Below are 27,681 nucleotides of genomic sequence, written 5' to 3'. Positions count from 1 at the left end.
TTCTGTTTAAGTTAATTTTGTTACCAACTATGGTTGCTGTAAATATTTCTAACTGACCACTAAGTTTGTTGTTTTTATCTCTCCTTGTAACTTTTTGAATGTATGGCAGCCCTGCGTGGGCTAATTGCGTCCACCACAGTTTTTGTACTACTCTGCAAAACTTTAGATTTAAAAAAACAAAAAGACCCCTAATGGAAATGTTTTTTTGACCTTGACTAGATATTGGATTTACTTTCTATACTGCATTCATATGATGAGTTATTCACTTTATGGTCATCACAGAGGCCAAGGAAAAGTGTAGAGGAAAAGAGATTTTTATTTCCAAATACGGAAAGGTTTCTTCACAGTAAGAGCTGTGAAAATGTGGAATAGACTCCCTCCAGTGGTGGTTCTGGCCAGCTCCCAGCTCGGTAGATTGCTTTAAGAAAGGCCTGGATTCTTTCCTAAATGTATACAATATAACTGGGTACTAACATTTTATAGGTAAAGTTGATCCAGGGAAAATCCGATTTTTTTTTTTTTTTTTTTTTTTTTTTTTTTTTTTTTTCTCCCAGATCAGGAAGGAATTTTTTTTTTTTTTCTCCCTGCTGTCGCATATTGGATCTAGCTTTGCTGGGGTTTTTCGCCTTCCTCTGGATCCACTGTAGGTATAGGATTGTGTATATGGGATTGTATGATATTTTTTATTTAGATGAACTTGTGTCCTTCCCTTTTTTTTTCCCAACCTGACTATGTAACTATGCTTTAAAGAAATAAATCTGTCCAAAATTTAGCACAGCCTCCATTTAAAAAAAAAAAAAAAAAAAAAATGTATAATCTAACCCAGAGCTTCACAAGCTGGATGGTGTTTTGGGTTTTTTCTTTTTTTTTTTTTTTTTTTTTTTTTTTTATCTTTATTCTACTCTAGTGGAGGTACACTTGTATTTTTAAAAAAATCACAGAAATGTAAATGTTTAACAGAGAAATTGTGTTCATTCCCCACCAGGGAACTCTTGCAGAGAGAGTCAGAGCCGGCGGTGCAGGTATTCCAGCATTTTTTACTCCCACGGGTTACGGCACATTAATTCAAGAAGGAGGAGCGCCTATAAAATATAATAAGGATGGAACAGTTGCCATCTCCAGCAAACCTAAAGAGGTAAGTAGAATTTATTTCCCACTTGCTTTTTTTTTTTGTCTTGAGCTGCATTTCCCAGGAACGGAAAAAGGTATTTCTGAAATGTCTGTTCATTTCTCGTTCATAAGAGAAGAGGTTAGTGGTATGAAACCCAAAACCAAACACTTAATATTGCATGCATTTACTTTTTTTAGGCTTTTCCCTTTTTTATTTGCACCTTCTAATCCGACCAGTAACACACCAGCTGTATTTATGTCCCCACTCTGGGTAAAGGAGCAATACCAACACCTTTGTATAGCAACATTCAATCTGGGGGATGTTGGATATACTAACAGATTTAGATACACTAACAAATTAAAGCCAAATTCCAGCTAATACTTCATAAGCAGTTACAGCAACTGTGGTGTTTTTTTTAATTTTTATTTTGGGATAAAGGTTTTCCATATAAAAAAAAATAAAAGCTGATCATTGTAAGTACCCCTGTCAGTGATGGTTTGGCTCAACCCTCTACCTGCTACATTTTGTAGGACAGCTGCTTGTTTTGAAAAACAGACTTGCTGACACAATCACAAGGTGAAAGTACAAGACAGAGCCTAAAATAGAAAACAAATGCAGCTACCACATCTGGAAATCAATAACTGCCATATAATGTTTGCTTATGGGTTTAATACAGCAAAGATGCTGGAGGGAATATGCCGCCCTGTGCTGGGCTGCTATGAGTATTGCCAATGGCCTGTTTTTGTGTTGTTTCCCCCCCTGATGTTTCCACATTCTACCCAAAACTATATAAGACATAAATACACTTTTAAAGAGTCTTGCGGTTAAGAGTTTTATCTGATTTATTAATAGGAATCAAATCGAGCACATTTAAAATTGTAATCTCTGAACACTTGTCCTTGTATAAAGAGTCCTTCCAGTTTACATATATTCTGATCAACTTCTAACAGAGGACTCCCTGCAAACTGATATATAAATGTCACTTTATTATGAACACTTTTTTTTTTTCATTAATGCAGAAAGCCAAACCATGAACCATATAGTCAGCCTTGACATGGTCCTAATAGTCTGATTCATGTAAACCTTAGGATGTGATGGACTCATGAGCTAAGCAAGGAATCCTTGGTGGATGAGGTGGTGGTTGCAGCATCCTAGAAACTGCTGACCCCCTGGGTGTCATGTTACTGGCTCTTCCATATGGCAATGGACCTGGAACTATGAAGGCACCATCCTAATGGGAGGTCAATTAACCACAACTTGAAAAAACCCTACCAACCTCTGGAGGAACCCTTGGGTTACATGGAACATTGGTTGAGACTGGCAGGTGGAGGGTTACAGTAGTGTAGCGCATAGCAATGATTCTCTATTAAAGGATAATTATCCTTTTGGCCCCTTTCCTCTAACGACTGATGTGAATGTATATGTAAAGCGCTGCATAAATTGACGGCGCTATATAAGTACCTGAAATAATAATAATGACCAAACATAACCCACCCTCCCCATCCACAAAGACATACTTACCGTAATCCAATGGCCACAGCATTCCTTAGATGTTTGTTTACATTAGCGTCTCATAGACTTCTAGGAGGCTGTCTCTCTAGGTCTCTGGCCTCAGGACATTGCCCACCAATATAAAACATGCAAACCTTTTGTGATGGAACATTTCTAAATTGCACAGAAACAAATTGGTTGCTAAGATGGCTTTAAAGTTGGTCTGTCTTTTCCAAGGTCCTCAAACAAAAGCCCAGCTTTTCATACTAGCATTTGAATGCCACCACAGCATTTGGGTGATATTGATAACAATACACACCCCTACAGTCTACCAGTTTTCCAGTGCTGAATTTCAGCTGGGAAATGCACCATGTCACCAAGCTGATATCATCTGCTGGTTGCAGTAAAATGACAAATTACTTTCATGTTTGCCAGTGACCCACATGCTGCCCATATCCCCCCAATCCAGGTAAATACCTTCACAAAGCTTGAATCGGGATTTACATGATCTGTTTGTGGCTGACAAATGTGATAGACGGGCATTCCTCTGATCACTTAAAAACTAAACCCATGCAAAGGCCAATTATTTTCTTTATGCCCATGTGGCCTGTTGTGCTTGCAGGGACATTAGTCTACTTCTCCTTAACATGCCTCTTTGTTCCCCAAGATGAGCTATGTAGAATAGACATATCAGCCTGGATGTCACATCACTTCCTCAAACTCAACCTATCCAAAACCGAGCTCATGATATTTCCTCACTCAGGTGTCGCTTTCCCTGATTTCTCTGTCAATATCAACGGCTCAACTATCAACCCATCTTCCCACGCCAAGATCCTAGGTGTAATCCTGAACTCTGAACCAACTTTTCCAGCCCCACATTCTATCACTATCCAAAATTCGCCGCCACAACCTCCGCAACATCTCCAAGGTACGTCCCTTCCTAACCAATGTCACCACAAAGCTTCTAATCCACTCCCTGGTCATCTCCCACCTCGACTACTGCAACTCCCTCCTCATTGGTTTACCTCTAAATAGGCTATCCCCTCTTCAGTCCATCATGAACGCTGCTGCCAGGCTCGTCCACCTTACAAACCGCTCAGCGTCTGCCAATCCCTCTATTGGCTGCCACTCAGTCACCGAATTAAATTCAAGATACTATAACTATAGATAATCATAACTTACAAATCCATCCACAACCTGGCCCCCAGCTACATCTCTAACCTAGTCTCAAAATACCAACCTAATCGTTCGTTCTCTTCGCTCCTCCCAAGACTTCCTGCTCTCAAACTCATTTGTCACCTCATCCCATGCTCACCTTCAGGACTTCTTCAGAGCCTCTCCCATCCTCTGGAATGCTCTACCCCAATCTGTCGACTTTCTCCTACTTTATCCACTTTCAGACGATCCCTGAAAACTCATCTCTTCAGAGAAGCCTATCTGCCCCACCTAACAACTGTACATTTATCTTCTCAATCAGCACATCACCCACAGTTATTACCTCTTGTATCTCTTCCCTCTTAGATTGTAAGCTCTAAGGAGCAGGGCCCTCTGATTCCTACTGTATTAAAGTGTATTGTATTTGTACTGTCTACCCTCAAGTTGTAAAGCGCTGCGTAAACTGTTGGCGTTATATAAATCCTGTATTATAATAATGTAGAAGCCCCAATATCTGATGTGAGCTCACAAGTCTGAAGTAGCTGCCTTTTAATTGTATAAATGGTTTGTATGGTAATGGTGTATGCAGTGGACCACAGGCATCAATAGCATACATTTAAAAATGATTAATAAAATCGGTCTGTGAGAATACTTTTTTTTTTTTTTTTTTTTTGCCCAAGACTTTCCCTTTGCAATGAAAGCAACAACTTTTGATTAAAGAAGCCGTGCAGTATCATCCCAGACCTCTATTTCCTCACATCCTGTTTGATCCAGGATTTTCATATGTCTGTGGAAACCTGTTTTAACAATGCAGTACAGTACAAGGTGGACACGTCTTGCAAATGGAATTTAAAATCTTTCTGTGCAAAAAATAAATTAATTCACATGTTTTGCCAATAGATGGTGGTATGGACATGCACACCGCTCTCTGCAGACAACAGTTGGACGTTTTTTAGTCAGTTGGCACCAGATGTCTTACCCTGTTATTGTGCAAATAACCCCAGAGTAATTCTGGAGTTGAGCTGCCATGGTCTGTATCCCTTGCAGTCCAAAAAGTACAGCTTTGTTTTGTCCTTCTTTGATTAGTTTTCTTTACTGTAAATTTTTTTTTTAATTTTAATCTTCAGTTGATTTACCCAGAGACCATCATCTGTAACATACTTTGTTGGCTTTATGGTAAAGCTTCATGACTGTGTGGGTTTTTTTTTTTTTTTTGTACTATAGCGTGGTGCATTTTGGTTTCAAAAACATTTGCACAGTGAACCTAAATGTCCCTGATATCCTTCTGAATGCTTAAAGCGTATCAAACCCAAAAAAAAATAAAAAATGAATGTATTGCAGCTTGCCAGTCCTTTAAATTTGGTTGCGTTAATACATATTTTTTATTTTTTTTCAGGGGAGGTGTTTTGTAGTCTAGAGAGAGCAGGGTACAATGCTAACTAATAGTCCAGGGTCAGAGTACAGGAAGATATCGACTTCTGGCTGGATCAACTGCTATTTTCTTTGCACGTGTTGCACGGATCCTGTATAATAACGCTTTCAATTCTATATTTAACAGACTATAAAAGCGAGCAAATCGGATACATTTTACTTTTACATTCAACTTAAACCGTATAAACCCAAGAACAAAAATTTCATATTTTGGAGCTTCATGCAGACCATTCATGAGTCGCATTCCGAACAAATCTTTCGAATATCAGAAATTTTTGTATTTTGTGATCCGATCGTGCCACCATTGATTTCCAAATTCGACCAGCCAAGCCTTCAATTTTGAAAATAAAAAGAAATTACAGCGCTGTGTAAAAAATAGCAGCCAACACAGCTATAGACCAAAGCACCAAAACGTGAAAAATTAAAGTGTAGCATTACAAATAGACCAATAATGGATTAAATTTCCCATCATATAAACAGTGCTGTTCATAAGTATCAATAGGAAAAATTACTAAATAAATCACAAAGTAAATGTATAATGAATTGTGTATAAAAAATGATTAAGTGAAATCAAAACAACAAATTGCCACGCTGGGACACAGGATGTCCAATCACACAAGAAATCAGAAATTGTCACTGATTAAAGGAAAGTCCAAAATTTGAAGAAGGCAATCGCGTATATCCAGAGGCATGTTTGTCAGACATCACTCAGAAGAGATTGGAAAGACAGGTAAGCCACCACCAGTAATTGTAAGGAGGCTCACCAGATGTCGATGACTTGGGGAAGCTTATGCCACCCAAGTCATAAAGGCTTAAATTCAGCTATCTGGAGAGATGCGCCTGCTTGAACAGCCACGATAACTTGGTGCGGATATTCCGGACATCAGCTGGTGGATAATACTCCAAATGAGGAGCTCAGATCAGGTAATCACAAACCATGCAAAAACAAATAAAACTCGCATAGCGTGATACCGTAAATACTTTTTTATCAATTAAAACTTTTGTAACACACTCACATGATATCGGTCATCAAAAAGGCATATATGGAAACGCAAGCGGTAAATGAGTAAGTCCACCCAACGCGTTTCTGCTAATAAGATGGCTTATTAGCAGAAACGCGTTGGGTGAACTTACTCATTTACAGATTCTAAAGAAAATCCTTTCCAATTTCGACCCATGCATGGCCAGCCTTAGGGTCTCTGGATGTGGTGGATTAGTTTGTTTTTCAGGCTATGAATCTGTTTAGCAAGTGCAAAAATTCAGAGCCCTTCTCCCTTTTTACTGTGAGCTTAAAGTGACTGTAAAGTCTGTGTGTGTGTGTGTGTGTGTGTGTGTGTGTGTGTGTGTGGTTTTTTGTTTTTTTGTTTTTTTGTTTAAAAAAAAAAAAAAAAAAAAAAAAAAAAAACCAAAACAAACATGTTATACTTGCCAGCTCTGTGCAAAATCCACTGCACAGAGCAGCCTGGATCCTTCTACAGTCCCTCTTCGCTGCTCCTGGCCCCTCCCGTCGAGTGCCCCCACAGCAAGCAGCTTGTTATGGGGGCACCTGAGCAGAGCTGCAGCTCTGTGTGTCCATTCTGACAGATAGCTTTCCGGCCCTGCCATCTCTCCCTCCTGATTGGCTCCCACAGCTGTCAGTCAGTTAGCCAATGGCACTGCTGTGCTGTCTCAGCCGTTCAGGAGGGAGCGTCCCAGACAGCCAAGTGACAGAGGGGGCTCAGGTGAGTATTGGGGGGTGCTGGGGAGGCTTCTACACATAGAAGGCTTTTTATCTTAATTAATACATAGAATGCATTACGATTAAAAAAAAAAAAACCTTCTGCCTTTTTACAGCTCCTTTAAGATAGGCAATATATTTTTCTTTTTTTTTTTTTTTTTTTTTCTTTCCTGCAACAACGATGGGCAGGGAGCAGTCCCTGCCAGGAGAGCACATTGATTTAAAGCTAATGACTACAGCCGTTGGCAATAATCCTATGCCAAAAATCCAACATTCTGGTTGTGCCCAAGTTGATCCAATCAGCCTGCCCATAGATGGATAAACTCTTGGCAGGTTCCTGACATTCAAGTAAGCTATGGCTTGCTTAACGAAGCTCAAACAACCCAATCTTTGTTCTATAAACTGCTAATCTACCCACTCATGTAATGAAGATCGCTAGACATGTTTTGAGGTCCACCCTGGATGACAACCAAGTGTCCCATTCGTTGTTACAGTGGAGAAGTGAATGTAGCCATTCCAGTGCAAGAAATGTTTACAGAATTGCCAGGTGAAAATAAAGGAAATAGAAGTAAAGAAAAGACAAATGTAGCCAAGCCAATTAAGGATTAGTAAACTCAATGTATACATTTTTTTGGGGGTTTTAGGTTTAGATACACTTTAACCATTCCCCTATACACACTCCTAACTAAACCCTTAAAGGGGTTGTAAAGGTTTTTTTTTTTTTTTTTTTTTTTAAATAACGAACATGTTATACTTGCCTCCACTGTGTAGCTCGTTGTGCACAGAGTGGCCCCGAACCTGGTCTTCTGGGGTCCCTAGGCGGCTGTCTCAGCTCCTCCCCGCAAGAACTAAACGCCTTTAATGCCAGCTCTCTCGCATGGTGTTTAATTCTTGCGGTCACGCTCCTGTGATACAGTCGGCGGCTATAGCCGCTGGTTGTATCACTTGGCCCCGCCCCCCGGCGCGCCGTGTCATTGGATGTCATTGACAGTAGTGCGAGCCAATGGCTGCGCTGCTTTCAATCCATCCACTCTAGCCAATCAACGGCCAGGCTGAGCGGCGAAGAGGATGTCGGAAGCGAGCGCAGGACTTTTGAGGGGTCAGGTAAGTAAAACGGGGCTGGCATTGTCGGATGTTTTTTCACCTTAATGCATAGGATGCATTAAGGTGAAAAAACATGAACCTTTACAACCCTTTTAACACTCCTCAGACTTTTCAGGCGAGAAATGCATTTTTTTTTTTTTTTTTTTAAATACAATTTTGCCTGGATGTTTTGGTTTTGGTACTTCTAAATCAACCCTGAACAAGCAAACAGCTAAAGGAAGTTGAATTTCTCTGCTTGTGGCCAGCCACAATCACCATATGTAATCGATTCCTGTACGAACAACCGTGAATGGATGTGGTCACCGACAGCTTGTCATTGGGTATATGCAGCTATCTGCTCACGGTTGTCACACCCCACAGCAGGGATCAGTAGATTCTCACCGCTGGGATTTCCCCTGTAGGTAAATGCCTAATGAGAATCTGTGTTCTTAAGCCAATGCCACATAGAGCCAAATCTCTAATTTTTAAATGTATTTCCTGTGATCTACTGTAATATCTACTACATTTTCCAGTGAAAAATCAAATTAATTAAAATCACCCTAAATATTTAACCACAGGAACATATACTCCTGTCTGACTTGTTCAAGCCATTACGTTTTTAATTTTTTTGCTATTAAATCTCATGTAAAGATTGCAGTTAAAGACCATCAGTATTCACTTTGCAGTAATAATGACATTTAGAAGATGACTCTTTTTGATTTAAAACGAACTAGGAAAATTAGGATTATAAAAAAAAAATACATAGTGAACATGAAAACCTGTTAAGATGGTACCGTCCAATAGAATTTTAATAAAATAACGGGGTTATGTTCTATTAAGTTGCTGTCTACTTGTTATAACTACATAGATGCAGTAGACTATACTCTGGCCATCACTTGTTTTCTTTTTGAAATGGTCACCAAAGCATGTTTTTGGTTACTATGCTAGCCTACCAGTAACTAAGGTGACAAAGGGAACTTCTATTACTAAGGTTTTAATCAAGGTAAAAGTTAATCTGTCTTGTAGGACACTGTTAGAGTTGATGGTTGTTGAAACCTTTTGTACATTTTATTCTTTTAACAATAAATTTTTATTGCAAGTTTTTAATTAACAATACAGATTGTCATTCACGTTTAGTCATTTGTAACCAACATAGTTACATTGGTTCATAAATATAAGAGTATAATACTTGCTAACCTGTACCAGTCTACCCCTAATGGGTTAAAACGGTAGGCATTGACAGGCCTCCAAGTAAACTAGAAATTTCACTCCAAAAAATGAAAACTAAAACAAAACTTGCTAATTAGATTAATAAAGGGGGTCCAAGATGGTAGACTACATTGGAAGTATGCACATATGACTTGGGGAAAATTTATAATTTGCACTCTTAAGTAGTTGGATGCTCTAGGATGAGATATCCATGTATTCAAATTCCTTTTGAATGTGCTGGTGGAGTAGTTTCTATAAGCAAGCATAAGTTCATACTGAGCTTGGATATTTAGGCTGGCTATAGCAGTCGATAAGTTGGGTGCAACCCTGGATTTCCAGTGGCTGGTTAGTGAGCCTTGCTGCTATTAGTGTGTGAATTACTATTGTTCTAAATATTTTAGGGTATATGTCCAAATTTAAGACCTAGTAAGGCTGTGGCCGGGTTGAGTTTAGTTTCCTGTAAGATCCGCTATAAAGGAGGCTCTTGAATTCCAGAAGCTTTGCAGATTTTTACAGCTCCACAATAATGTGCAGGTTGCCTGTCTGATCATTACATCTCCAGCATATGTCAGATATGGAGGGATACATTTTTGATAATTTATATGGGGTCAAATACCATCTTTTATTTTTTTTTTTTGTACATTTATTCTAATGAGCTCCCTCTTCTAGGTCAAGGAATTTAATGGCCGTCACTTTGTTATGGAGACTGCGATCACAGGAGACTTTGCACTAGTAAAGGCTTGGAAGGCAGATCGTGCTGGTAATGTTGTTTTCAGGTAAGGTTTCATTTTTAAAGTGTGTGTGTGTGTGTGTGTGTGTGTGTGTGTGTGTTTTTTATTATAAATGCAAAGATGGATTTTGGCAAGGACGGAGTACCTATATTGCCTGTTTTCCTTTTTTTTTATCCAGTCCTGTGCTCCAGGATGGGTTAAAGCAATGGTCATCAACACTGTCCTCAGGGCCCACTAACAGGCCAGGTTTTATGTATTACCTTGGGGAGATGCAGACTAGAATACTGCAATCACTGAGCAGCAAATGATATCACCTGTGATGTATTTCAGTTATCTTGCAAACCTGGCCTGTTAGTGGGCCCTGAGGACAGGGTTGATGACCACTGGGTTAAAACATTCCTGAGATATACGATTAAGTCCCAGTCCAAAAGCTTTCTCAGTTGCTTTACTTGTGATGTGGACACATGTGCCTACTATGTTTTGCACACTGACCAGTTCACACAACGCCCTGTGCAGTTTCTGCATCAGTTGAGCTGACGTCGCCACATCAATGTGATCCACCCAAAGAATGGATGTGCTTAATGTATTTATATATTTCTTACCTGTCTCTCTCAGCCCAACTCTTTACTCTGAGTTAATTATTATAGGCTGTTGCACTTTCCCTTAAGGTGCAAAACAAAATAATGCTCAAAATTTGGTGAAAACCATGACAAGAACTTCATATAGCAATATAATGCAGAAAGTCAAATTCCAGTAAGGCAGGCTGTACACAGTGCGAGTGGTTGCAGGAAAGAAATGTGCATGATTTCCCCCATCAACACATTCAGCGCTGACAGGGGAATTAGCCATTGTCCTCTCCCAGTGGGGGGCTGGAGAAGCCACCCCAGCCAGGAGAAGACCGTGATTAGTGCTAGTGGCTATAGCAGCCGCTAGCAGTAATGGCAAGAGTTCCCCATCACTAAGCTCTGGGGAGTGGAGCGAAACACATTGGGGGCGTGGCCTGATCGGATCAGGCTGAGGCTGCCACTCAACTCATTTCTGTAGAACACTATGGATATGTGGCATTCAGGGGTCACCATTTGTCACAAGAAAATCCTGCAGGCTGGTTGTACCCAAGTTCATCGATCAACTTGGTACCTTCAGTCTGTCCATCAATGGTTCCAATCTTGGCCGGTTCCTGCTGAACCGGCTGAAATTCAAACAGTGTATGGCTGGCTTAAGCGCATATGCGTTTTTATGCTTTTTTCAATGTGCTTTTGGTGCATTTTTCTGGCTAGTCAAAAACAAGCAGTATAAGTCCCTCCTGCGCTCAGTTGTGGTGCCTGGGAATGTGTGTCCCTCTTTTCGCTTGCCCGACTGATACGTGTGATGCCAGAGGTCTTGCTGCCCTCTCAGGAATTGTGGGCATCCTTCCAAGCACTGAAAATGGACAAAAGAGGGCACCAACATCAGGGTACCAACATGAGCAGTTTTGTTGAAAGGTAAAAAGTAATCTACTTGCAAGCCTAGGCAAGTACAATGGTACAGACGGGACCAGCTCAAGATCCACGGTCCTCAGCCAGTGATATGGTAAGCCCTCGAAGCATCCAAAGGCGGATGTGTTTCAGAGCCAAACTCAACCCTTGAGGGCTCGACCCTTGAAATGCGTCAGCCACTGGTGGAAGACTGTGGATCTTGAGGTTGTCTCGTCAGCACCATTGTACATGCCTATGCTTGCTAAGAGTTTGCAAGTAGATGACCATTTTTATTGAAAACTTAAAAAAATAATGTTGGTGATGCACTAGGTCGGTGCGCCCCCTTCTGTTTTTTCGTTTTTCTGGATTCCTGATTTCCAGCATGCACCTGTGAAATTTGGACATGGGCAGTGGTGGTGCGTTTGTGTTTCCCTTCATTTCAATAAGAGGTGCATTTTTATTTATTTATCTTTTTTGGGGGGGGGGGGGGGGGGTGCTTTTTAAACGTGCACAATAAATGCACCACACGCCTAGCTCATTGGTGGGAAGAGTTCCAAAGGATTTAGAAGGATAGATTTTAACTTTCAATAAGTTTTTTTTTTTTTTTTTTTTTTTTTTTTATTCTATTGGAAACACACACCCTAGCGTAAAACTTTTTGAAATGGCCATAAGTTTCGCAGCAAGAACGTAAAAATTGTGATTACCTCTAGAATGGGATTTTTAAGGCAATTTAAAGAAGAAAAAATGCATATATTCAAAACGTTTTATTAGTATAAAAAGTTCCCAGTTGGGAAACAAGACAAAGGAAACCCATGTACATGTATCATATATTGCACAATGATCATCTAGAAGTGGTAATACCCCACTACACATAGTTATACCATCCATACAAGTTGCAAATGATGGGTAGTGGAAATACCCAACGCGTTTCTACGTGTGTATAAATTCTATTCTTCAGGGACTAATACCACTTCTGAAAGTATAGAGTATAAATGCAATTTTATATATATATATATATATATATATATATATATATATATATATATATATATATATATATATATATATATATATATATATATATATATATATATATATATATATATATATATATATATATATTTTGGATGCTTGCCTCACCAGAGATCACCCAATCCCTGTAGGGGATTATTCATACTTGACTTTTAATTATCATTAATTTTTATGAATAAAAGTACAATTCAGTAATGTTAAATAAGTACTTTAATAAAAGTAACCCACATAATTTGGACACAGAAAATTTATAATATTAAATAAAGTATAACTTGACTTACAGTAACAGAACATATGCTGCACATTGCACAATAATTAATAATAAAAAACAAATTAAAAAATAAACAAAAAACAAGTGTAATCTAAAAATGCCAATTACTAGGAGCCTCTGTTTGAGTAGATGTACAGTATTTGCACTGTTTACTTTATTTGTTCAAAAAAAGAAAAACCATAAAACAAGACAGAGGGCGCACGGGCTGTTATACACATCAAACAGGTCAGTTCTGTATCAAAGCTTGTTGTCAACGTAAAACCTTCCAGTCCACGATGCATCATTATTCACATCACATAATAGGAGTGGGACAACTGGAAAACCCAACAACAGGCTAAGGTGTTTCAAGGACTTGCCTCTTTCTTAGAGCCAGAGCTCTAAGAAAGGGGGTTAGGTCGGCAGCGGGTGTGTGTGACCCCCTGGATGGGTTCACCACACAAAATTGGGCACAGCAGACAGCGTTGCAGGTGAAAAAAAAAAAACAAAGGTGCAATTTATTTATGCTATATGCAGTTAAAAAATATATCAGCAAAACAAAAAACATGAAAAGAAATCCTGGACAGTTTGACCGCTTACTACACACGTAGATTCCCTATCTAACAACTGGGTGCAGCCTTGTGCTGCCCCGGTCCCTATCTCTTTCAGAAGTTTGCCACACAGGCGTTAAGGCCCCATTCACACTAGCGCGTTTTTTGATGCATTTTGCATTTTGCAGAAATGCACGGGAATTTTTTAACATGGGTTCCTATGGAACATGTTCACATCAATGCTTTTTTGTATCTCCGCGTTTTTGGAAAGGGTCGGGGACTTTTTCTCATGCAAAATGCAGCGTTTTGCATGTAATGGTTTTCAATGGACAAGCATCAAAAACGCAAGTGCACCTTTTTTGCAGCGTTTTTGATGCGTTTTTGGTGCGTTTTTGCCGTTTTTTTTTTTTAATTTTTTTTGTAAGACTGTAAAAAAAAAAGAAAAAAAAAAAAAAAAAACGCAAAACGCAAATCGCGGCAAAAACGCCGCTAAAACGCGGCTCAAAAACGCGGCTCAAAAACGCGGCAAGCATGAAAAAAAAACCTCCAAAAACGCTCAAAAGCAACATGCATAGGTGTGAATCGAGCCTTACTCACCGCACAGGACAGATACCACACTCCCCAGTCTACACACACAGAACTGGTTCCAGGATGGAGCATCTCCCTAAGCATTCTGGGGTTTTTTGTATAGGTCTTAATGAGCCCACTTACTTCAGCTGGGCTCATTAACTCTTCTCCTGCAGGACTCCCAGCACTCCCCCTAGTGGTATAAGTCAGCATAAAGCCTGAACCTAGGGCATACATATTTTCCATCCTGGATGCAACCAGGTGATTTTTACCTGCCTGGTGTGTGTGTGTGTATGTTATTACTAGACTAGTCTGTGTTTCTGGAAGTCTCCACCCATACACAGAACACAGTGCGGTCTACTGTATGTATGTAGCCAGCCACAGATACAGATCAGATATACATGCAGCGGGCTGACAGCTTAGGGAGAGACATAGTTTGGCCCAACAACAAACTATATGCACACTAGTTCAAAAGCTGGAGTTCTCTTAAATTGAAGTGCATAAAAAAAACTATAGTACTACAATAAACAACCAATGGCACAACTAGACAATTGGAACATACTATGTTCCAATTGTGTCCAATAGCACCATCTGAATATGCCAATCAATTTACTATGTTTAACATGGTAAATGAATTGGACTATGCTACTGATTTTCTAAATCTATTTCAGAGTAAAAGTGGCAGATTTCACTTTAAGTTGTTCAGCTTTCTCACAGGAGAGACAGTTTCTCTTCTCATCAAGAATATCAGAGATGCTAGACTGAATAGTCTCTCACTCTCTGTACTGGTGCTTGGGGCAGATAAATATCTGCATTCAGTCTGTGCAAGCAAAGGAAAACATTGTTTGTTGATGTGCCAGTACTCAAGGGGATTGTTGCTTCTGGCTGTTCAGCTAAATAAATCTCCAGCTGTTGGGTAGCTGCAGTTGTTGTGGCACTGCTATGGATCGGGGTGTGTTCATGTAAAATTTCTTCAAACGTATCAGATATCGAGGGAGTGTGTTCCTTTTTCACCTGTATGGGGCCGTTTGGTATACTTTCCTCTGTGCTACACCTCGAAACTCCTTCCCCAGATGCTTCCATCCCCTACATTTGCGCCTGTATCATTTCCCGTGCATGCTTTTTCTTCACATTAAAAAAAAAAATTATGCTATTTTAAATCAAGTCTCTAGAGCTGTTGCAATGCAGTACAGAGGGTTGGACTTGGTGTCTTGAACCCGGTTGGTAATGGCCTCCAGTAGAGTGGTTTTAGCCGTTTTTATGCCATGGTCTGTCTCTGCCTCTTTTCCTAGCAGACGCTTCAGTGCAGCAATCAAGGGAATAACTTCAGCAATGGAAGCATTAGCTGAGCTTATTTCTTTTGTTAACGTTCAAATGGAGATAGAAGAGACAAACTATTTTCAACCAACATCCACTGATGTGCGCTCAATGTTGCCGGCAGATCGTAATCTGCAGTGTATGCAGCTAAAACACGCTTTTGTTCGAAAAGACTTTGCAGCATATAGTAGGTGCTGTGCCAACGAGTGGCTACATCTTGCTGCAGTCGCTTCGGTGGCATTCCAAACTGTATCTGCAAAGCTTGTAATCTGGAATAAGCAAGTGGAGAATGCTTAAAGTGATCAGATATGGTGCGCTGACTCAGCAATCCCTCATTCACAGCCAATTGCCGCGTGTGTGCCATACACGGTATACTTTTAAGTTCACTGTCCTCCATTGCCTTTGCCATGTTCCGGGCATTATCTCGGCTGCTGTATGTGATCCAACAAACTCACGTGTGTTAAGTCAGATGATTTGCAATTGAAATTTGGCATCTGTCCACTGCGTTGTCGGGCTAAGCATGCTTGTTGGACTGACGTCTGAACTCCAAATGTCAGTAGTAAAACTGATTGCTATGATGTCGGTAGTCATGAGCTCATGAACGTGTTTTCTAACACTGCAAAACAATTCTAGTAGACAGGTATCTGCAAAGTAGCGTCTGCTTGTTAGTGTGTAACGCGGCTCAATATGTTGCATGAGCCTACGGAATCCAATGTCCTCCACAACAGAAAATGGCTGGTCATCTAATGCAATAAATTCCATAATTTTATCTGTAATGTCGCGAGCTTTGGGACTGTCACTTGTACATTTTTTTTAACCTTTTCAGACTGTGGCCACAGATGGTGTTGCGGTACTGTTTTCTTGTATTCTGTATGCTGAACTGGATGATGTGTTTTTCAGATTTTTTTTTTAACAGTGCATCATCTTTCATTGCCATGCACTGCAGTACATCTTGCTTGTACCAAAGAATATATTGAATTTATTGATTTGATTGCATGCTATTTTTTTAGATATAAATATTCAGTAGTATATTGCTGCATAGTGCACACTGTCATGTTTAAATAACTCGACAATAACTTGTCAATCTAAATTGACGGCGCTATATAAGTACCTTTTTTTTTTTTAAAAAAATAATTACCTGGCCTGTTAGAGCAGTAGTAGTAGTAACTGTAATACTACAAGTACGTACAACTGAATATCTCTAGATCTCGTTTGCCAGTAAAGAGAATTCTCACCAGTGAATAGTAGCCATCCAGGAGAGACAGTGCCCACTCTCCAATGCAGCCGTCTCCCGAGTCGCAACTGTGTCTCAGGTCTCAACCACGAGGAACATCCGGGGAAAGTGCTCTGAACTCCAGCGTCTCCACCGCAGGCAACGTGCTCGCGAGTCCAGCGTCTTAACTACGAGGAACGTGCGTGACGTCACACGTCGGTGCACGCGCCGCTACTGTGCCTGCGCCATTATTGGCAATTTTTTTTTCTTTCTGCAATGTGCTGAAAACACCATTTTCAGCCGATATGTTTTGGTAACCGAAATTTCGGTGCATCCCTAGTTTACAACCACTTTAACCCTTGGGTGGTTCAGTGGATATGCAGTTGGCTAAAGTATAGATACCAGAGTGTGGTTGTAAATGGGATTCCTTCGGAACAGAGACCAGTCACTAGTGGTGTTCCACAAGGCTCTGTAATGGGTCCTGTTCTATTTAATCTCTATGTAAGTGATATAACTAAAGGTTTGTTGGGCAAGGTATGCCTTTATTGCTAATAATACAAAGTTCTCTAAAGGGGCGGTATTGCAAGGTGGGTAGGAGGTGGAACCAAGAGACAGTGCTTAGAGGTGGGTAGGAGACTAGACAAAGTATGACTCGGAACAGGGAAGTACCTGCACCTCTTTGGGGGATTAGAGCTCTGGGGAAATTGGAATAGAGTTCTAAGATGCATCATTGGAGGGATCACCAGCAGGTGGAAGGAGGTCCTGATTCCCCCATATAGATCTTAGTGTGACCCCATTAAGAATACTGTGTTCAGATTGAGAAGTTTGCTTTTTAGAATTATTTTTAGTGTTTTATTTGAGAAAGATTCGTTCTGGTTTAATATCTATAGAGACGAAAAACCTCAGGTTCTTTTTATTAAAAAAACAAAAAACAATAAAAAAAAAAAAAAAAAACGTAGAGACCCAAAAACAGTAATGTGTGGTGGTGTTTTTTTTTTTTTTTTTTACCAGTAGGGCCGCCACAAAGTGGAGTTTTACTTGGAGCAGCATTAACCAACCAGAGCTTGGTGGTTCTACTAGGGGTTCCTTGAGCAGTCATTGCTTCTGATAAGTAATCACGGACAGCAATGCACTTTTTGGCTATCTACAAGGGGTTCTTCCCAATGAGCACAAATGTAAGGAGCATTCTTGTCACTGACCATCCCGCTATTGTACTGTGAGCTATAGATGCAGTAATCATTATCGGGGGTTCCTGAGACTGAAAAGTTGGTTATTTCAAGGGTCCCTCCATGCTGGTTGAGATGTAGAGTTAGAGTAATGCCTGTTTTTTTAAGTCTGTTTGAAGTTAAGATCAAAACCTTTAACGCCCAAGCTGTTTTGCCCTTTTGGTATAGATCTATTGCATGACTGTCAGCTGCAGTATTATGTGTTTTTTTTTTTTTTTTTCAGCCCCCCCCCCCCCACTGTCTCCTAGAGGTTTGACTCGTGTAGATAATGTAGTTACCAGGGAAACACAGCCTGGCGTAGCCTCTTGACAGATGCCTCTGGCACAAGTTGCTCCTCTCTGGTTCCATGCAGACTCCCTGCACTGATTTGATAATTTCTGTTTGGACATCTGAGTTGTCAGTGGCCTGCTGCAAAAAAAAAATCTTGTTTACCAAGTAGCTTTATTAACTTCAGCAGGAAATGTATTGTATTGTTTTTTGAGTCTTTCAGTTATGGCCTCTCCTTTATAGACTAGTGCTATATAGAGTTTCTGCACACGTGTGTGCGCAGTGTGCTCCACAGCATTTGAATGGGGTTGTAGACTATGCCATCATTTTGAACACAAACCTTAATGGGCTATTTTTTTATTAAGTGGCCTTATCGGTGGACAATCTCAGACCAATGTTTGATCCCCCTCCTCCCCATATGCAACTACTGGCCAAGTAAAACATTTTACCAATGTGTATTGACTGTCAAGGGCAGCATGTTGGCTTAGTGGTTGGTGTACATGGCCTTGTCGCGCTAGGTCCTAGTTTTAAATCACACCCAGGACACTATTTGCATGGAGTTTGCATGTTTTTCTTGTGTTCATGTGGTTTTTCCTTCCAGACTTCAAATACCTGCTGGAAGGCTGAACTCCAGGAATTTGACTGATTTGTAAATGAGTTAAGTCCATTATGAGTTAAGTCCAATGAACTGCATGCCACCTTGTAGACTTATTTCTTTAATTTTGCATCTGACAGTTTTTTTGGCGCTCTGGGAGTGCAGCAATCTCTACATTTGCAGGCTCTGAAAAGAGATGCTGCCTTACACACAGCAGCTCTGCTCGCCCATCTCCTCTGCTGCCCATTCACAGAAACCTTTTGGGTTCTGTCAAGGAGTTCACGTAATACAAAGCGCACTGTGATTGGCCAAAAGGGTAAGGGAGGGTTGGGTACAATGGCCAAAAGGGTAATGGAGGGTTGGGTACAATGACTGCAATGCTGCAGTCTCAGTAGCTGAGACCAGAGGGTCCAGTGTTGGAGCTCTGAAGTTAAAAATGTAAACTGTAAATTAAAGAGGAGTCCACAAGGTGGAATGCATCTCGTTGGATTTAACCCTTAACCCCTACTAATCCAGAACCTTTTACAAAGAGTTGAGTTCCTCAGGTTCAGCTTTAATTGGTTCCTTTCTAAAGTGGGTCTTGTAAACTATGCATAAACAAATTGGCTATGCACCTGTTTCTGCATGTCAGATGCCAGTCCTAATCCAAGCCATTGGAGAGGGTTGAGGAACAACCTGGTGACCTGCTTCCTGTGTGGTTCAAAAAAAAAAAAAAAATTGCCTAGAGACTTTTTCTGGGAGAGACTTTTAAGCATGTTACAGCAGGGCCATAGAATCGCCAAGGGTTGAGCATGCATGCATACATACAATCCGCTTCATAGAGCTGTGCCCATGTCTACTTGATAGTGGGATGCATCCCCATCTGAACTGCAGAATCTATAAATGGCATGTCCACCCTTAAGTGGTATGGCCCAACCTCAGCTGTACCACCGCTTTAAAAAAAAAAAAATGCTCTGGCGCCTTTCTAAAGCAGCGCTGTCTACGTTACAAATGTGCTTTCCAATTTCACTTGCTTTGGAACTCTGAAATAAGCAATCGTTAGTAAACCACGGAAAAAAAAAAAGACCTTGCCAGACAATCCATAATATGCTAATATGCATCGCATACTAGTACATTATAAAATGCTTACTTTAGAACAAAGCTCCCATAGCACGCCTGGTCACCGCTGAGGGGGCTGACCTGTTCCCTCTGCATTTCTTTCAGGTTCGTGGGCTCCGGAGCTGCGGTGACATCACTACCGCAAATGCGTGGGAGTTCTCCATTCCGGCACGATCCCCTGGACCTTCAGTGCGCATGCGCCGCTGACTTCAGCGGCTGCATGCAGGGTGAATCTCTCAAACTGTGCATATTTAGGAAATGTTCATTTTTTTTTTTTTCCCCATGATGCTCATGCAGTGTAGTTGAGAATCATGGGAAATGTAGTTTCAAAACATCTTGGGTGCCAAGGTTCACCATCACTAGGGAGATGGGCGAGTGTTGGTAGAAGGAAACCTGACATGCGCCTTTGTGTTTATGTGACAGGACTTCTCTTCTATCTCCTGAGTTTTCTCTGCGGTCTCGTGCAGAGAAAACACCTAAGGACGCTGCATTTTATAAAGGAACGCCCTGAAATGCAAGAATAATGTGGAACTATTTATGAAAAAGTCTTGTTGAAAGACACCACTCACCATTCTTATTGAGCTTTAAAACCTACATGAAGCCAAAGTCAACAGAAAATGCAGCACAAGAGACCTAACTTGCGGTCAGTGGGATGTGTATTTTGGGTTGGTTACTCTGTTAGCAGTAATTCTCCTCCCTTTCTGCCCCCAGGCACCATAATAGTCCAATGTGGAGGGGGTTAGTAGAGCTTTCACAGGCTCTGGCTAGCCTCACTCTATCCACCCATATCCTCCATTCATAGAATCTGTAGTACAGCATCTATGAATGGAGGGGATGGGACCTATCAATCATCTACCAATCTTCAGCTTCTATCAATGGAACAAGTTCTGGGAATGTAGTATGGCTTCTGTGAATGTCAGAACTGGATGGAAAAGGCAGGCCTAGCTGCATTGTCCTAATGATGACTTGTGCCCGCCCCTTGGTTGTATCAACCCCCCCCCCCCCCCTTTGGATTGGATAATGGACAGGATGTGGGGGACATAGAGTTTTTTGAATAGCAGAGGAATTGGCACAAGGGACACATCCTATGGACTGTAAGCTGTAAGTTATTTACCTTCTAATGATTTCTCTGTTTATTTTGGCTACATTAAGTGAGTTTTTACACCAAAAATACCTGTTTTCATAAACCAGATGATTCGATACTAATGTTTTCTGTGACTAAATTGAGGTTATTTGCGCAGAGGGAAAATGATAAATGGCGAACGTTTGTATTCAGCCCCATGACATATATTGGCGTGAGCCGGTCGGCAAGCGGTTAATTAATTAACCTTGGTGAACAAAGCATTATGAAGACCAAGGAACACACTGGACAGGTTGTGGATAAAGTCGTGGAGAAGTTTTAAAGTAGGGTTAGGTTATATTAAAAAAAAAAATCACAAGCTTTGAACATTTTACAGAGCATGTTCAATCCATCATCCGAGAATGGAAAGAGTGGCACAATTGCAAGCCTACCAAGACATGGCTATCTACCTAAACTGACAGGCTAGGCAAGGAGAGCATTAATCTGAGAAGCAGCCAAGAGGCCCACGGTAACTCTGAAGAAGCTGCAGAGATCCACAGCTCAGGTGGGAGAATCTGTCCACAGGACAACTATTAGTCGTGCACTCCACAAATCTTGCCTTTATGGAATGGCATTGTTGAAAGAAAGCCATAAGTCCAATTTGCAGCTTGTGAGAAGCCATGTGGGGGACACAGCAAACATGTGGAAGCAGGTGCTCTGGTCAGATGAGACCAAAACTGAACTTTTTGGCCTAAAGGCAAACCATTGTGTGTGGTGCAAAATTAACACTGCACTTCACCTTGAAAGCACCATCCCCACTGTGAAACATGGTGGTGGCAGCATCATGTTGCGGGGATGCTTTTCTTCAACAGGGACAGTGGAGCTGGTTAGAGGTGCTGGGAAGATGGGTGGAGCCAAATACAGGGCAATCTTAGAAGAAAACCTGTTAGTCTGCAAAAGACTTAAGACTGGGGCAGAGGTTCACATTCCAGCAGGACAACCACCCTAAAACCTACAGCCAGAGCTACAATGGAATGGTTTAGATCAGTGGTTCTCAACTCCAGTCCTCAGGACCCACCAACAGGCCAGGTTTGCAAGATAGCTGAAATACATCACAGGTGATATCACTTGATGCTCATTGATTGCAGTATTCTAGTCTGCAACTCCCCAAGGTAATACTTAAAATCTGGCCTGTTGGTGGGTCCCGAGGACTGGAGTTGAGAACCACTGGTTTAGATAAAAGCATATTGATGTGTTAGAATGGCCCAGTCAAAGTCCAGACCTAAATCCAATTGAGAATCTGTGGCAAGCCTTAAATTGCGGTTCAGAAGAATAGGCAAAAATGTCACTCTAGATGTGCAAAGCTGGAAGAAACATACCCAAAAAGGCTTGCAGCAGTAATTGCAGTGAAAGGTGGTTGACTCAGGGGGTTGAATACAAATGCATGCCACACTTGGATCTTTATTTGTAAAAAAAAATAAAAAAAAAAAATTGAGAATCCTTTTCCTTCCACTTCACAATTGTGAAAATTGTGCCACTTTATGTTGGGCTATCACATAAAATCCCCCCAAAAAATGGCTGTAACATGACAATGTGGAAAATTTCAATGGGGTATGACTACTGTATGCCTTTACTGTGTCTTTATGCTTGTGTGCCTGTAATCGCCTCCCTTGTAGACATCAAAAAGCCGTAAGAGTGGTCTCTGCCTCCTTATCCAGCCATGTGCTCATGCTACAGTCTGTGATCAGTGCTGCCTTTGGAAGTCCCCTCCATTTCTCGCCCACTGTGCTACTTCCAGCGCCTCCCTCTGAGGTCACAGGAGCCGGAACTACAGAGGAGGCATTGGGTATCAATGCACTCTGACCGTATTTACTGTCAGCGCACCATTGAGAACAACACTTTAAACGACATTAGGCAGTCTACATTCAACAAAATGTTGATTTGTGGAAGAACCCCTGGGGACCACCACTTCTTTTTTTTTTTTTTTTTTTTCTCTCTTCACTTTTCACCGGGCAGCTACATAAAGGGTTAAGCAGAGAAAGGGGTGGAGACACTGTCCCGGCACAGTAATTAGACTTTCTCAGACTAGATGACGGATGTGATTTCCGAAGGTTCCCAAAGGTTCCCATTGCAAGTGAATGAAAATGTTTGATGGAAAGGAAAACACTGCAAGTAAGCTTTAACTTGCTTTTTCTGTACATTTTATAAGTTGGTTACAGAGTCTCCTTTTTGTCTGCACACCTTGTTTACCTTCAGATGGTATTAAATGGGGATTTTTGTATGGATTGTTTTTAGGGGTGCACCGAATGGAAATTTTGGTGCTGAAAATGAAGGATGCAATAGGCCGAAAACTGATACCGAAAATTATTATTTTTTAAAATATTTTTATATACAATTGTATTATGTTCGACTTTTAATTAATATCAATTGAAATTAATATGAATTTATTGTTGGCCATTATTGGCACCTTTGCAAGAGAAGCTCAAGAAAATTCAGTCTGCAGTCTCTAACCATCTCTTGTATCATGTCCCCAGTTTCTAACCATCTGATACAGGAGATGGTCAGAGACCGCAGATATGCTATAGGAGACGTTCAGAGAATGCAGACATGATACAAGAGATCAATACAGCCTCACCAGTGCCCATCAAATACAGCCTGCCTGTTCCCCTCATGCAGCCTGCCAGTGCTCGTCATATGCAGCTTGCCAGTGTCTGGATACAGCCTCACCCGTGCCTGGATTAGAGCGGCGATCTCCGTGTGTCATGGATCTGTGAATTGAACTGCCGGGGCGGCTGCAGTAACAATGTCCCCCCTCCTGTGATCACGTCACGCTGATTCAATGTCCCGCCATTGGATCAGTGTGTCATCCGTCACAGGAGGCGGGACATTGTTACTGCAGTCACCCGGGCAGTTCAGCTCCATGACACATGGAGATCACCGCTCTTTGGGAGGGAGGAGAGGATGAGGGAAGACTGGGGTGAGCCAGGAAGACGCCCCCGCAATGGGCGGCTCCAGGGGGCGGGGGCCCGCCCAGGCCGCGCCCCCATTTTGGCAACATTATCGGCAATATCTTCATATCAGTGATGTGCCGAAAACACTATTTTCGGCAGTTTATTTTCGGTGCATCCCTACTTGTTTTGCAAATGTCCAACTAATTAGATTTTTCCCAAATGCCACTTTCTTGTTTTGTGATGAGATTGTGCTCTTATACTGTCTTTTTTTTTTTTTTTTCCTATTTTGAACAGAAAAACTGCCAGAAATTTCAACCAACCGATGTGTAAAGCGGCCCAAGTCACAGTGGTGGAGGTAGGTGCTGCTTTTTATTTGCATTACCTGCCTGTGAGTTCAGTGATGCTTGTATTAGACTGGCATGGCTTTATTCAGCTCCCTGTTTTATGATAGCTGGATTTCTCCAGCGCACTTCATCTGATAGGCTAGTTCTGTCTGAATGCATTTTGTAATTTCTTATAAATGGAGTCTGTTTTTGTAGAGGGGGGGAAAAAATAAAAAAAAATAAAAATTCTAAAGTGGGTCTTTTTTTGGTCACTTTGGCTGTTGAAATCTTTGCACCTGGGTATGTCACTGTCATCACAGGAAGGTCTCTGTGAAATTATATTTTTGAATATCTTCTATATTGTACAAAAAAAACTACACTTTAAACCCAAAACGCCAACCGATATTAGCCAAACAGGCCAAGTAAGATGTAGTAACAATACAGCTCTCAACCCCTTGAGAGTATATCAGACAGGACGCATTCTGATGAAGGGGAAAAAACAAATGCCTCCTAAGGGTTCATGCACACTGGGCATAAAGGCTGCTTCTAGAAGAGTTTTACCCGTAGAAGCAGCTCAATGTTCTATGTGTATGCACATTAGGATGTTTTTAAGCTCGGTGTTTAGAGAGACAAAATAAAACTCTTCTGGTTTGTGTGTTTGAGAGGAGTCTTCTAGCAGAAAAAAGCGCTAAAGGCTCCTAAACACCTATACAAAAACACTCCTTTATGGGTGTGTGTGTGTGTGTGTGTGTGTGTGTGTGTGTGTGTGTGTGTGTGTGTGTGTGTGTGTTTTTTTTGTTTTTTTGTTTTTTTGTTTTTTGTTTTTTTGTTTTTTTGCTTTAGCCTGGTGTTCATATGCAGCTGCTGGTCATGTACTATTTTCAATACAAATTTACAAAGTTTTCTTAAACCGAAGGGGCTGCCAGGGGGCCTGACACAATATTGACAAAATCTGTACCGATACCAATTACGAGTACTTGTGAAAATACTCCCGATACCAATTCTTTGCGGTGCGATTTAGAAAATAATGGGTGAAAATAATCGCATGCAATTTGAATGGGAATGAGGTACGATTCCCGTCTGACTCGCATGCATTTTCCTGCACCGCTCCTCTGTTATCAGGCTGAGATCACCATGACAAGCCTAGGATCACACAGGAGCAGTGGGGAAATCGCATTCGATACTTTACAGTGCAATTTGTGCCCATTCATTCTGTATGGATGCAAATCACACCACAAAGCAGCAGTACTTGTACTCGCCAGAAAAAAACAAAACTTATCGGTGCATCCCTAGTGTGCACATCTTCAAAATACTGAGTTTAGTTGTTTCGCGTAAGGAGTAGTTATTGCCTCAGCATGCAAACCTAACACAGGTTTGTAGATTTCCAACCTTGTACAACAGTTTGAAGTCCTTGCTTGGGTTCAGCATGACTGTGCCCTGTGCACAAAGCCAAGTCCTATGTAAAAACCAAGGTTTGACAAGTTTGTTGTGGAGGAACTCAAGTGACCACCACAGATCTTTGACCCCCAACCCTACTTGAACATCTTGGGGATTAATTAAAACGCCAATTATTATGAGGAAAGTCTTCTCAGCCAAAATGCTCTTTTGGCTGAATGCACGCATTTCCACGGACACACTTCAAAATCTTGTGGGAACCCTTCAAAGAATTGGAGTTTTTAAGCTCAGTGTGCATGGACCCTTAAAGAACAAAACCTAAAAATCTTATAAACCAATAAGCAAAGCATATCATCTCCTCAGAGTCCTCTATGTACTTCTAGGAGAACACTTGACAGGCTGATGGTAAATCGCTTGTTCAGACTGTGCAAGGATAATCGGAGTGTGCCACACCAATGAAGTGTCAATAATAAACACCTTTTTATTAAGAAATAGTATCTACTCATGTTAAGGTCGATGTAGCATGTGGAAGTAAGACGTGCCCCAGCTGGTGAAAAGCTGTCCTCCCTCTTTCTATGGCCTGCAATAGGAGGTGCAGTGGCTAAGGCTGAAAACTCAAAGGACCCACTGAGATGTGATCCGCGGATATCCTTATCGGAGTGGTGATGGACCAACCTGCTCGATGTTCCCTCCCAGGTAACAGGCCTCCTAAATGTAGCCTAGGAAATCTTTTAACTGGAAGTGGATGCTGAGTGGGTTGGTCCATCACTACTCAAGACAATGAGGACACCAGTGGACTATAACATTTTGAGTTTTCAGCGCTGAGCAACTAAATCTCTTATCGTAGACCACGGGAAAGAGGGAGGATGGCTTTTCTCCAACTCTGGTACATGTTTTCCACATGCTGCATCAACCTCAATCGAGTGGAGATTCATCCTTAATAAAAGTGTTTGACAATTCATTGGTGTGGTGCACACTATTTGATTATCCATGCAGAAATCTGTGAACAAGTGATTTACCACAATCAGCTTGTCAAGTGTGTTCTAGAAGTACAAAGAGGACGTCTCCTAGGCTAACGAGGAACATGCCTAGGAGACCTTTTACCCAGGAGGAAACGTGGATGAGGATGTCCGTGGATCACGTCTCAGAGTGAGTCCTTTGAGTTTTCAGCCCTAGATCCGATCCAGCGATGTGCATGAGCGCAGTGGTACCAGCTGTTGTTGCTCTCGTCATGGACAGATTGAAAGCAGCAGGAGCCATTCGCTCCCGCTGCTGTCAATCAAAAGCTGTGGTGTGGGGGCAGGGCCGAGTCCAGTCATCTGTCAATGGATGCAGCAGCTGGACTCGGAGCGAGCACGCACGGGTGCCCCCATGGAAAGTGGCTTTCCGTGAGGGAACCCGATGAGGAGGAGCCAAGAGCATCGGGGGGACCCCAGAAGAGGAGGATCAAGACTTCTTTGTACAAAACCATTGCATAGAGCAGGTAAGTATAGACATATATAATTTTTTAAAGAAAATATTTTTTTTTTTAAGTTCTGCTGCACAGTCTTGTCCCTCCTCAGCCAGTGAATGAACATAAAAAGGAAAAGCAGCAGACTAATCTCCATTTGTCTCATCTCCCCTCCTATCAGCATATTCCTCATTAGCACTGCAGCACAAGTGTGTGTGTGTGTGTGTGTGTGTGTGTGTGTGTGTGTGTTATACATGCACGTTATGGCACTCACTGCTGTACTTGCCTATGGTAGAATCTCCTGCCTGTTTGCTTTCAGCAATGACAGGCCAGGGCTGTAGTAGTTGCTTTATCTTCCGAGACCTTCATCTTCTCCATGGCTTCTCGACCCCTTGCTGTGTGTGTGTTGAATTATGAATACAAAGATGTCTATGCTTAAATTGCTTGTTATTACAGACCTTGAGGGAAGGGTGCCTTGGCATCATCCTGGATGTGTAGCTGACAAAAATGAGAGGTGTTGCTGTTCAGCATCTGTGTCTAATAATCAAAAATGAATCCTGACGAATGTCTGGCTGGCACATGCCCACCAGCAGTATTGGTACCAGAGCATTCTTTCTGAATGATAAATATCTATACTGTTTCAAAATAGAAAGACGAAAAATAGGTAATAGCACTGTTATTAATGCCTGCTAGTCTCGGCCTTTGACAATAACAGCAATGTAGTAATACAGCGATAGCACTTCATCTACTAAACGGTGCAGCACCATAGCTGCTGTTGCCTAGAAACAGTTCTGGAGTCTACAGCCATGCCTTCCATTATCTGTGTAATGAACCTTTTATGTTTATTATCGTACTGCTTGACAAAATGTATAGTGTCAAACAGGGCTTTCCCATTCTGAGGCCAGCTAGTTTCAAAGTTGACTTTAGTACCCTTCATTTAATGAAATGTTCTCTGGTATACATGGAGTAACTCCAACCAAAGGCTTGTACATGATTGCCTGGTGCAC

At 41.3% G+C, this 27,681-nt stretch overlaps 1 protein-coding gene across 1 annotated transcript in view; it reads left to right on the top strand.

The window, feature by feature from the left end:
• The window catches only part of OXCT1 (3-oxoacid CoA-transferase 1), a 202,569-nt gene that overhangs the window by 33,310 nt on the left and 141,578 nt on the right, over positions 1-27,681 (top strand). The window contains exons 5-7 of the mRNA XM_073621764.1: positions 986-1,135; positions 9,867-9,973; positions 23,801-23,861. Coding sequence (XP_073477865.1) covers positions 986-1,135; positions 9,867-9,973; positions 23,801-23,861 — 318 coding nt within the window. The remainder of the gene's footprint in view (positions 1-985; positions 1,136-9,866; positions 9,974-23,800; positions 23,862-27,681) is intronic.

Source organism: Aquarana catesbeiana, linkage group LG01 (assembly GCF_042186555.1).
Source record: "Aquarana catesbeiana isolate 2022-GZ linkage group LG01, ASM4218655v1, whole genome shotgun sequence".
NCBI classification, from domain to species: domain Eukaryota; kingdom Metazoa; phylum Chordata; class Amphibia; order Anura; family Ranidae; genus Aquarana; species Aquarana catesbeiana.
The sequence above is the reverse complement of the archived record's forward strand: the minus strand, read 5'-3'. Positions and strand labels throughout refer to the sequence as shown.